The sequence below is a fragment of the Pseudophryne corroboree genome, chromosome 5 (genome assembly GCF_028390025.1).
Source record: "Pseudophryne corroboree isolate aPseCor3 chromosome 5, aPseCor3.hap2, whole genome shotgun sequence".
Lineage (NCBI taxonomy): Eukaryota > Metazoa > Chordata > Amphibia > Anura > Myobatrachidae > Pseudophryne > Pseudophryne corroboree.
The window spans coordinates 38,895,845-38,909,158 of record NC_086448.1 but is presented as its reverse complement, the minus strand read 5'-3'; the positions used below and the strand labels follow the sequence as shown (position 1 = coordinate 38,909,158).

General features: G+C 44.5%; 1 protein-coding gene across 1 annotated transcript in view; it reads right to left on the bottom strand.

The window, feature by feature from the left end:
- COL22A1 (collagen type XXII alpha 1 chain) overlaps positions 1-13,314 on the bottom strand; it is a 381,368-nt gene that overhangs the window by 103,695 nt on the left and 264,359 nt on the right. The window contains exons 35-38 of the mRNA XM_063925140.1: positions 7,700-7,753; positions 5,027-5,080; positions 3,963-4,016; positions 2,535-2,588 (exon numbers count right to left, since the gene is read on the bottom strand). Coding sequence (XP_063781210.1) covers positions 2,535-2,588; positions 3,963-4,016; positions 5,027-5,080; positions 7,700-7,753 — 216 coding nt within the window. The remainder of the gene's footprint in view (positions 1-2,534; positions 2,589-3,962; positions 4,017-5,026; positions 5,081-7,699; positions 7,754-13,314) is intronic.

Below are 13,314 nucleotides of genomic sequence, written 5' to 3'. Positions count from 1 at the left end.
GTCGCAGATTGTACATCCAAAATCCATGTCTACACACCTACCAGTCGGATATGGTAATGGAAATTAGGGGGGGGGGGGGGGGGACCAGCGTAAGGTCCCCCTATTTTCCAAACACCAGCATCAGGATGAACCGGCCAGGGGGATAATGCCATAGCAGGGGGACACTTGCCATCACATTAACCAGCCCCAAACTGGTCAGCTAAGAGCCGGAAATCCTCGGACAGTGGGTACCCCAAATAAATTAAATGTGGTCCCCTCCCTCCCAAGCAAAAACCAGCCAAGGGCTGAGAGCCCAGATCTATGCCCGGCAACCTTGCTGGCGGTGGGTGTTGGGTTCATGGTACAGGTCCCAACAAAGCAGCTTCAGCATGCCGGGATTTGGAGAATCACAAGTGTCAGCATTCCCAGACATTAAGAGCCAGCTGGCACCTGTAGTCCACCTGTAAAGAAAATATTAAAATAAAGATACCTAACGCTGTAATACTTAATTATACAGCACCTTCAGCTAGGAAGTGGTCTTTAAACTCTTTGGCATCGCTTTCCCCCAGGACTTGCAGAGTCTTCCCCAAGAACCCCCCTCCCCTCCCCAGACTTCCGGCATCTTCACCTGCAGGAAAGTGTCTTTTAAGTTCTTCGGCACATCAGGACTTCTCCGGCGTCTTCAGCAGTTTTTGTGAGCGCCTCTCCTGCCATCAGACTGCCTACACTTGCCTCGCACTGGCTAATATTATCCGATACAAGGGGTGATGATATTTATAAAACGGGAACCAGCACCACTGTACACCCGCTGCCGAACTCTGCAGTATTGTCTGACAGGGACTGGACCATCCAGGATCCAGACCCGTTGCAAATGTACGCCACCGGGTTCTACTGCCATGCCTGCCACATCCCACAGTGTCAGCATATGGTGCCGGTATGATTCTGGAGACGACGCCACTGCCACACTGATAGTGTGCAGAACTGCTGGGAACAGAGATCGGTCACCTGCTCCGGTCTCAGCAGCCTAAACACTACAATATCGGTCAGCTGGAGGGCACACACTTGCCCAATGTAAGACAAACGGGTCGGTTGAGAATCGAATCTCCGTAGGCTTGGACAAGTGTACACTCAGCTTTAACAGTGCTTATATTGTGGTATGTGTGGCTTATTGATGTGGGTGTGGTCTTATTTATATGGGTGTGGTCTTACTCACATGGGTGTGGTGTCATTCATATGGGCGTGATTTGGTGTATCAGGGGAGTGTATTATTTATTTTATGCCACGTTTCTGTCAGGTTGACAGGTATTATAGAGAGGAAAGCCACATACATCGTTTGTGAGATACAGTATATAACTTTAAGCATGCTTAACGCCATCCAAGATGCCACCAAGATGACACTAAAACAATACCTTTAAAGAAAGAGACACCTATCTGTAATAACACATCACAGGCATTGCACACGGGTTTTACAAGCGATAACAAAAATAAATCTGACAATTATTCACCAAGAAGACCGCTGGACGGCTCTAGAGCCACGCGTTGCCTATCAATGCCCTAATTACCACTAATAACTTTACAATAGGAAGAGTAGGTTACTGTATATGAGAACAAGATGTCTTTAAAAGGAAACTATCACAAAATGTATAGTAGATTTATCAGGCCTGGCGCCAATGGTAGAGTTACACTTGTACTGTGCAACAAAATTCTAGCCATTCAGGAGACTGAAGAGCCCAGTCCAGGTTCCGACAGCTGAATTCCCTGCCTGTGCGGCTAGAGATACACTGGGGGCTGTAGAGGCACAAAGAGGGACGGGGCTGGAGAAGACATGGGGGGGTAGTGCTGAAGACACAGAGATGAGGCTGGACAGGCACAGAGGAGGGATGAGGCTGAGAGACACAAGGTGGGGGGGAATAAAGCTAGAAACATGGGGGGCTGAGGATGAGAGAGGGGGTGAGCCGAATGCCAACCAGCCAGTACCTGCTGGGGAGGGATGGAGTTGCCCCCAAAATGTCTGTTTGGGATTTATTACAGTAATATATTTTTAGTCCAGTTACTGTTTAATAACACAAATGAAAATGAGTCGTAATCTAAACATTGATATAAGTATATGTACACTACATGTACAGATGGCGCCCTTCTCATCTGTCCCTTTCATAGGGTTAACTGAGACTGGGCAATCCCCTGCTGTATTGTTCTCTCTGTATTGTATTGCAGCTGAGAACAATAGATGAAGCACTTATGTTAATAACACTTGGTGCACCTAGGTGCAGCAGAGAAGCCTAGATGAGAGTGGCTGCATCTGTACACAGTGTATCTGTGCTAAGAGTTGTGTGTAGGAGTGATATTAAACAATGATTACATTACAATGTTTATGATTTCAGTAATCAGCCTAAACTTTTTTTTTTCCCATTATTATTACAGTACATAATAGTATCACTCTGACAAACAGAACATTATACAATGTAACAAGCAGATTATACAATACACAATATAATATTATTTATCATGCTTTTATCTGGAACATGCGGACCAATATAGGTGTATACACAACTCACAGTTTCTCCTTTCGGTCCACTAGGGCCAATTGCTCCGGGTAAGCCATCCAATCCCTGAATAAAAGACAGACGTGAAACATATTAGTGTTAGAAAGGGGGATTTAGGCTGATATGACTGAGCCGCCTCATGCCTCATGCCTCCCGCCACACAACACTGTGCAAGTTTACACTGCCGCCATTGTGAGAATAGTACAGCTTCTAAGACCTCGGTACATTGTGCTTCATACAGTATTTGTGTGCGGCCGCAGAGCGTAAAATAAGATAAAGTGCAAAACTAGCTATCCGTGGCACGGCATCTGAGTCAATGCTTTATTCTTATTAAATATATCATTATTGTCATCACATATTTTATCCATTATTTTTTTTTTTAAACTAAGGCCATAATTCATACGGCACATGTAAAAAGCAGCACCAGGTCCTAATGATGTCTCCGAGCTACGGCTATATAAAGGATTCTCTTACTGGCTTTCTTCTCCCTCCAGGCTGCGCGGACATCACGCTGAGCTGAGTGAGGACGACGCTCCGTCCAAAATCTAACTGTTTTTTTCTAAGTACATCCAGAACATTCACCTTGTGCAGTGAATATTCCACTTTCACTTAGAATTAGGGCAAAAGTAGAGTAACTATGGCCCTCATTCCGAGTTGATCGCTTGCTAGCAACTTTTTGCAACGCTGCGATCAGATAGTCGCCGCCCACGGGGGAGTGTATTTTCGCTTTGCAAGTGTGCAAACGCTTTTGCAGCCGACGGCACAAAAAAGTTTTTTGCAGTTTCTGAGTAGCTCTGGACTTACTCAGCCGCTGCGATCACTTCAGTCTTTTTGGTCCCAGAATCGACATCATACACCCGCCCTGCAAACGCTTGTACATGCCTGCATTTTTCCAAACACTCCCAGAAAACGGTCTCTTTCTGTCAATCACCTTGCGATCGGCTGTGCTAATGGATTCTTCATTAAATGCATCGTCCAGCACTGATTCTCTACGTACCCATACCCGGACGACGCACCTGCACATTGCGGTGCATTATGCATGCGCAGTTTTGCCAAGCTTTAACCTGATCACAGCGCTGCAAAAAGTTGCTAGCGAGAGATCAACTCGGAATGACCCCCTATGTAATAAATGTGCTGCCTATAGTTAATCCAGTGCACACTGAATAAAGTGATATAAAAAAAAAACCAATGGTGATAATAATTATAGTCCATCAACCTTTACCTGTTTTATAAATGAACTTTTTAGAATGTCGCTATGGCTTAAACAGCTAAGGGGTAAATTTACTATGCAGCACTATCAAAGCCGCCGCGTCTTCTGCAGTTTCGGAAGCTGTATTTAAAGGGGTAATAATATTAAATAAGAAACACGCCTAGTTTTGTACTTTGGCCCTTAGAATTTCCTTTTTAATAAAATATGAACCAAACAAAAACAAAACTTACAGGTGGGCCGGCATTACCAGGTGATCCGACAAATCCCGGCATTCCCGGAACACCCTGGAACAGAACAGGAAAGAGTTAAAAATCAGCTGAATACAGAATGACGATGATTGCTCAAGATGTGCAGGGGTATGCATCAATGCTGCCAAAGAACGGGTACATCGCTCCTCTAGAATACACAGTGCAGTTTATATACTAATAACACAAGCACCAAATAACCATAATGTTTTTTTTTTACAAATGAGAGAAAAACGTGATCGTGGTATCACTGGAGTTTGGGGCAGATTTAGAGTTGGGAGCAAAGTAGACCAGAAACAGATTTAGATTTGGAAGGAGTGTGTCCAAGTTCAAACCTAAATTGCAAGCTGTCCACTAGTACAGTGTTTGTGGGCTACATGCAAAAGCATTCGGTATTTACCCTGCATGCAAAAATAATACATAAATGTATTTCCGCCCCCTTGCAGTGCCGCATGGTGTGTCCAGTTTTTGGGTTGTTGTTTTTTTTTGCATTTCTCCCAACAGTGTATCAAAGGGATGTCACAATTTCTAATAAAGTAAGTGGCAGTGCTGAATATGGTGTACACAGGATGTGTAATATACAGTATGCACACACGGAAATCTGAGGCACTTTCGGCACTTTCGTTCCGCGAGGTGTCAGTCAGTAGTTGGGACGCTGTGTACAGCAGCAATCTCTGCTTGCACTTATAGTAGCTCCCTGAATTATTCCACAAGGCACACACATAATGAGTATTTTGTAATCCAACAGCTACCTGAGACTTGTACGTAGAGGACTAGGGACAGGCACTAACAATTTAAAAGAGGAAGGAACGCACCAGAGTAACGTTAAAAAAACAAACCAAAAAAAGTTTTGGATGGATAGTGCCTTTAAAATGACCGCGTGTCATTTTAGGTACATATATGTAAGTTTTTACCGCTGTCAGCAACATGTGATGTTTATAGTAACACCTTCCATAGATTTCAAATACATACACATATATATATATATATATATATATATATATATATATTCTGTGCTTGTAATTTGTACAAGTCCAAATACATTTTACCTGTTCACCTTTCGGTCCAGGCTCTCCGTGTTCCCCGTGGTCTCCTTTGCCGCCCTGTGATTGAAAATGAAAAGATAGTCATATTGCTGATATTATTACATGGGAAGTAGCAGTTCTGAATCCTTTGTAACTGTGTATAACATGTGTAACAGGAGTCTTGCTAAAATGCGCTTTGCTACAAAAATTCCACAAACGACCGACTCCAGGCTTGTGCAAAAACAACAAATACCTTTTATTCAGGTAGCTCAAAAACAAAGATATACATAAAACAAAGATCACTGTCTTTAGTATAAACTACCAGGGAGGTTAGGCCCTGCCTCACTCCCTCTTACTTAATAAGGAACCGTTCAGGTTCCGGCATCCTGAAACTAGTGGCCCAGCCCTCCGGATCCCACTGTCCCTAGCAGGCCTATCACCTGGACACCAACTGCCTTCAGGAGCCCTGACTCATGGGAGAGACTCTGCTTTAAACCCAGCACCCAGGTGCTGGCTGATGAAGCAGCTTCTTGGGCTAAGAAGCCTATAAGACCTGGTCTGGGCCAAATGGATGGGAACCCGGTCCATCCACACTTCCCATCCACCCCCAGGACCCTGTGTGTTGCTTACAGGTGGCAAAGTACCTCTCCTGTCACACATGGCAGCATTAGCACTGACAGGAGCACTGTGTGTTCAGCTACTATTTATCTGCATCACAATGATACGTGAGAAGCCAGTCAGAACAAAAGTTACAGATCTTACAATTGCAGTATAGCTGCACACAAGAACTGGAACCAGGACTCACGTCACTTTTATATTGTACATTTTATGCTGTTCATACTGGCATTAAGTAAAAAAACAGATAACGCTGCTAATGCAGCACTCACCCCACTTTGAATAAAAAAATAACAATTTAATATACCATAAAATAGATATACATGGTAAAACGAGTATTTGATACAGTAAAACGTTAATTAGGAAGCTGAGTGACAATAGTAGCAATAACACGGCAGATATAAGTTTCCAGCAACTAGATCAATAGTCTGATAAGCAGGGCAGCCAACAGGGGGGGGACTGTGGGGACTGGTGTCCCAGGCCCTAACAGAGGGGGGGGGGGGGGCTCACTCCAGGCTCCTACCGCCAATACCAGGAGAGCTGATCCAGGCTGTGAAACAACAGTGGGCTGATGCGCAGGGAGGACCTCTCTGTGTATCAGCTCTTTGCGAACCGTTCCTGTAGTCCGCAACGCTCCATCTATTGTAACGTCACAATGTATGACATCACATAGGGGTGGAGCGGTGCGGGAGAATCTTCTTTTTTTGGGTGGGGGGGGGAGCGCCTATCTATTTTGTCACTCCCGGGACCTACAATTTCTGTTGGCAGCCCTGCTCATAAGCAATCTCTAAGGTATTTATTTGAGAGCTGTATCATATATCTCTGGATGCAGTTTCATAAGTGAGCTATAGACAGTTATTAGATGTAAGCTTTGGAGACTCTCGATGAAGTCCCTTCAGTCTCACCCACTGGACTCATTAGTGGAGGTTTTTACAGCGCTGTCCGTCTCACATCAGCTGTAATGAGGCCAGTGCACTGATTGAAGCCACTGTCTGTGGTTGTAGCTCACTTGGCCAGTAGCGGTTTCCTGACCGGGCACCTACCAGAGGTAGTTCGTAGCTCTGGTCCCGCAAACCTCACCAGTTTGTTTGAGGTGAGCGTGTGGCCGGAGCAAAGACGTAAGCTGATGGTAAGTCACACAGTTGAGCTGTGTGTAAGTCAAGGGTGATGCAATGAACAGCAATACTCATGATCTGGAGATTTCTTTCAACGCATTTCTCCGCACCATGCAGCTTTTTCAAGAAATGGATATTCTGTTCTGGTAAACTAAGGGGGTGATTCATAACAAAGGGGCAGTATGATATAGAAGATTGTCTGTATAAAAAGTGGCAGAATTGACTTAGATTTATTTTTGGAATCCTCAGATTTTACTTCTGTATAGAACCTCATGTCTGTGCAGCGGGGCCACTAATATGACTCGGTACTATATTCAGTGGCAGATCATTATGGGCTGGGTGGAAGGTGTAATGTCAGTAGTTATAGCCAGGGTCATTACAAATGAGTTGAAGTTGTTGTCTTTAGCCTAGAGAGACCAGGCCATCTGAGGGGCAGAGTCAGACCAGTGGTGTAGAATGCTGCCACACTTTTTGGAGCAGGAATGCTGGCCTTCTGTAACCTCATTGCATGCAAAGTTGACAGTGGAATGACATTGGTGTATCAATAAAACAAAGTTCTCCATTCACATTAATGACATCATCATGTTACCATGAGTGAGTCTGACCTGGAACACAGTTGTTTCCTGGTCAGAAATTAGCAACATTCTACCTGTCTGACCTTTGTCCTAAATGGGTGGAGAAAGGAATTCAACTAAGCGAGACTGACTGCTGTGCAATACTCTTGTAGAGGCACCATGGATCATTACAACAAACCATTCCATAGCAAAATACAGACAATAATATACTTTGTAACAGCAAATTATGGGTACTGCTGGGCTATCGATTAAGCACTACTCTTGGAACACCCTTGTGTCAGTCCATTAATGTAATATTCCTGCAGTCAGAGTGAGATGCAGGCAGCCCCCCCAAAAATACTGGATTATTTTACAAAGTGCGGCTTGTTTTGACATTTTAATAATGAACTCACCTTCATGCCATCCAATCCTGTAGGACCAGGAGGACCCATGAGTCCTAGTTCCCCCTACAGAAAAATATATAAATGCATCATGATATACTGGCAAACTACAGTATATGAAAAAACTATGTGTTCCCTAATGCATTGTATTTAGAGAGGCATAGATGGGTCAGCATTAGGAGGGATTGCTGACTCCAGAGTGCCATAGGGGAAGCCAGGGGTATCCCCAGGTAAGCTGGCTCTCAGATGCTGTAGGAGCCATTACCATGTGGCCTTACACTGGGAATTTAACCCAGACATATTTGTAATTATTTATGGGGTGGGTGTGGGGTGCGGTGGCCCCTGTGTCGGTATGGCTGGGCTGCTTCAGGTCGGCACACCCTAACACTTTATTAACACTTATGATTTTCCCTATCACTTTGTATATATTATTTTAATCACACCACTTACATAGCACTTCTGTGCTTCTTATTAACCCCTATTAATTCTCACCTGTGTGCTGACCTGGGATGGCCATCCTGTGCCGACATCGTGGGGTCCTGCACCCCGGACCCATACCTAGTATTAGGGACCCCCAGTGACGGAGAAGCCTTGTCGATCGGCCTGGGGGATTAACCCTATATCTGCAGATATACGCAACTAAGATCTACGTATTATCTGACTATTATGTAGTAATATTTTTCACTCGGTGTGCATTAGGGAACACATAGTTTTTTCCTACACAGAATTACCCCTCCCTTTTAGCACCTGAGTGACATTACAATCTGATTGAGCAGCTTTCCATTTTGTGCAAACTACAGTATATGAAACAATGTTGTGGTGTAATTAGCTTTAGCAATACAGTAAGTACTGTATGCCCATACCGTGTGTGCATATTAGTCAACATCACTCTGTGGACCCAAAGTAATATCCAAATAATACATCAAATTAATTGCTGGAAATGACTGAAGGCTCCCACACACGGCAAGATGCAGCCCCAGCGCTAAGCAGTGGATTTATTTTGCGTGGATACTACTGTTTGTGTCTAGGTATACTCATCAGTATAAGCACTGGGGATATTCAGATCAGGACAGTCTTGAAAAGGGGGTGTTGCCACATCAGTATGGGGGTGTGGCCATTAGAGATGAGCGGGTTCGGTTCCTCGGAATCCGAACCCGCCCGAACTTCATGTTTTTTTTCACGGGTCCGAGCGACTCGGATCTTCCCGCCTTGCTCGGTTAACCCGAGCGCGCCCGAACGTCATCATGACGCTGTCGGATTCTCGCGAGGCTCGGATTCTATCGCGAGACTCGGATTCTATATAAGGAGCCGCGCGTCGCCGCCATTTTCACTCGTGCATTGAGATTGATAGGGAGAGGACGTGTCTGGCGTCCTCTCCATTAGAATAGAGATAGATTAGATAGAGAGAGAGAGATTGTGCAGAGTCGCAGACAGAGTTAGTTTACCACAGTCAGTGACCAGTGCAGTTGCTAGTTAACTTTTATTTAATATAATATATCCGTTCACTTCTCTCTGCTATATCCGTTCTCTGCCTGAAAAAAAAAACGATACACAGCACAGTCAGTCACACAGTGTGACTCAGTCTGTGTGCACTCAGCTCAGCCCAGTGTGCTGCACAGTCATCAATGTATAAATTAAAAGCTTATAATTAATTGTGGGGGAGACTGGGGAGCACTGCAGGTTGTTAGCAGGAGCCAGGAGTACAATTATATTAATTAACAGTGCACACTTTTGCTGCAGGAGTGGTGACCAGTGCCTGACCACCAGTATAGTATTGTTGTATACTACTAATATCTCTTTAAATATCAACCAGTCTATATTAGCAGCAGACACAGTACAGTGCGGTAGTTCACGGCTGTGGCTACCTCTGTGTCGGCACACGGCAGGCAGTCCGTCCGACCAGAATTGTATTATTTATTATTATATACCTACCACCTAACCGTGGTTTTTTTTTCATTCTTTATACCGTCATAGTGTCATCCTAATTGTTACGAGTATACTACTATCTCTTTATCAACCAGTGTACAGTGCGGTAGTTCACGGCTGTGGCTACCTCTGTGTCGGCACACGGCAGGCAGTCCGTCCGACCAGAATTGTATTATTTATTATTATATACCTACCACCTAACAGTGGTTTTTTTTTTCATTCTTTATACCGTCATAGTGTCATCCTAATTGTTACGAGTATACTACTATCTCTTTATCAACCAGTGTACAGTGCGGTAGTTCACGGCTGTGGCTACCTCTGTGTCGGCACACGGCAGGCAGTCCGTCCGACCAGAATTGTATTATTTATTATTATATACCTACCACCTAACCGTGGTTTTTTTTTTCATTCTTTATACCGTCATAGTGTCATCCTAATTGTTACGAGTATACTACTATCTCTTTATCAACCAGTGTACAGTGCGGTAGTTCACGGCTGTGGCTACCTCTGTGTCGGCACACGGCAGGCAGTCCGTCCGACCAGAATTGTATTATTTATTATTATATACCTACCACCTAACCGTGGTTTTTTTTTCATTCTTTATACCGTCATAGTGTCATCCTAATTGTTACGAGTATACTACTATCTCTTTATCAACCAGTGTACAGTGCGGTAGTTCACGGCTGTGGCTACCTCTGTGTCGGCACACGGCAGGCAGTCCGTCCGACCAGAATTGTATTATTTATTATTATATACCTACCACCTAACCGTGGTTTTTTTTTCATTCTTTATACCGTCATAGTGTCATCCTAATTGTTACGAGTATACTACTATCTCTTTATCAACCAGTGTACAGTGCGGTAGTTCACGGCTGTGGCTACCTCTGTGTCGGCACACGGCAGGCAGTCCGTCCGACCAGAATTGTATTATTTATTATTATATACCTACCACCTAACCGTGGTTTTTTTTTTCATTCTTTATACCGTCATAGTGTCATCCTAATTGTTACGAGTATACTACTATCTCTTTATCAACCAGTGTACAGTGCGGTAGTTCACGGCTGTGGCTACCTCTGTGTCGGCACACGGCAGGCAGTCCGTCCGACCAGAATTGTATTATTTATTATTATATACCTACCACCTAACCGTGGTTTTTTTTTTCATTCTTTATACCGTCATAGTGTCATCCTAATTGTTACGAGTATACTACTATCTCTTTATCAACCAGTGTACAGTGCGGTAGTTCACGGCTGTGGCTACCTCTGTGTCGGCACACGGCAGGCAGTCCGTCCGACCAGAATTGTATTATTTATTATTATATACCTACCACCTAACCGTGGTTTTTTTTTTCATTCTTTATACCGTCATAGTGTCATCCTAATTGTTACGAGTATACTACTATCTCTTTATCAACCAGTGTACAGTGCGGTAGTTCACGGCTGTGGCTACCTCTGGGTCGGCACACGGCAGGCAGTCCGTCCGACCAGAATTGTATTATTTATTATTATATACCTACCACCTAACCGTGGTTTTTTTTTTCATTCTTTATACCGTCATAGTGTCATCCTAATTGTTACGAGTATACTACTATCTCTTTATCAACCAGTGTACAGTGCGGTAGTTCACGGCTGTGGCTACCTCTGTGTCGGCAGTCGGCAGGCAGTCCGTCCATCCATAATTGTATTATTATTATAATATATACCACCTAACCGTGGTTTTTTTTTCATTCTTTATACCGTCGTCATAGTGTCATACTAGTTGTTACGAGTATACTACTATCTCTTTATCAACCAGTGTACAGTGCGGTAGTTCACGGCTGTGGCTACCTCTGTGTCGGCAGTCGGCAGGCAGTCCGTCCATCCATAATTGTATTATTATTATAATATATACCACCTAACCGTGGTTTTTTTTTCATTCTTTATACCGTCGTCATAGTGTCATACTAGTTGTTACGAGTATACTACTATCTCTTTATCAACCAGTGTACAGTGCGGTAGTTCACGGCTGTGGCTACCTCTGTGTCGGCAGTCGGCAGGCAGTCCGTCCATCCATAATTGTATTATTATTATAATATATACCACCTAACCGTGGTTTTTTTTCCATTCTTTATACCGTCGTCATAGTGTCATACTAGTTGTTACGAGTATACTACTATCTCTTTATCAACCAGTGTACAGTGCGGTAGTTCACGGCTGTGGCTACCTCTGTGTCGGCAGTCGGCAGGCAGTCCGTCCATCCATAATTGTATTATTATTATAATATATACCACCTAACCGTGGTTTTTTTATACCACCTAACCGTGGCAGTCCGTCCATAATTGTATACTAGTATCCAATCCATCCATCTCCATTGTTTACCTGAGGTGCCTTTTAGTTCTGCCTATAAAATATGGAGAACAAAAAAGTTGAGGTTCCAAAATTAGGGAAAGATCAAGATCCACTTCCACCTCGTGCTGAAGCTGCTGCCACTAGTCATGGCCGAGACGATGAAATGCCAGCAACGTCGTCTGCCAAGGCCGATGCCCAATGTCATAGTACAGAGCATGTCAAATCCAAAACACCAAATATCAGAAAAAAAAGGACTCCAAAACCTAAAATAAAATTGTCGGAGGAGAAGCGTAAACTTGCCAATATGCCATTTACCACACGGAGTGGCAAGGAACGGCTGAGGCCCTGGCCTATGTTCATGGCTAGTGGTTCAGCTTCACATGAGGATGGAAGCACTCAGCCTCTCGCTAGAAAACTGAAAAGACTCAAGCTGGCAAAAGCACCGCAAAGAACTGTGCGTTCTTTGAAATCCCAAATCCACAAGGAGAGTCCAATTGTGTCGTTTGCGATGCCTGACCTTCCCAACACTGGACGTGAAGAGCATGCGCCTTCCACTATTTGCATGCCCCCTGCAAGTGCTGGAAGGAGCACCCGCAGTCCAGTTCCTGATAGTCAGATTGAAGATGTCAGTGTTGAAGTACACCAGGATGAGGAGGATATGGGTGTTGCTGGCGCTGGGGAGGAAATTGACCAGGAGGATTCTGATGGTGAGGTGGTTTGTTTAAGTCAGGCACCCGGGGAGACACCTGTTGTCCGTGGGAGGAATATGGCCGTTGACATGCCAGGTGAAAATACCAAAAAAATCAGCTCTTCGGTGTGGAGGTATTTCACCAGAAATGCGGACAACAGGTGTCAAGCCGTGTGTTCCCTTTGTCAAGCTGTAATAAGTAGGGGTAAGGACGTTAACCACCTCGGAACATCCTCCCTTATACGTCACCTGCAGCGCATTCATAATAAGTCAGTGACAAGTTCAAAAACTTTGGGTGACAGCGGAAGCAGTCCACTGACCAGTAAATCCCTTCCTCTTGTAACCAAGCTCACGCAAACCACCCCACCAACTCCCTCAGTGTCAATTTCCTCCTTCCCCAGGAATGCCAATAGTCCTGCAGGCCATGTCACTGGCAAGTCTGACGAGTCCTTTCCTGCCTGGGATTCCTCCGATGCATCCTTGCGTGTAACGCCTACTGCTGCTGGCGCTGCTGTTGTTGCCGCTGGGAGTCGATGGTCATCCCAGAGGGGAAGTCGTAAGCCCACTTGTACTACTTCCAGTAAGCAATTGACTGTTCAACAGTCCTTTGCGAGGAAGATGAAATATCACAGCAGTCATCCTACTGCAAAGCGGATAACTGAGTCCTTGACAACTATGTTGGTGTTA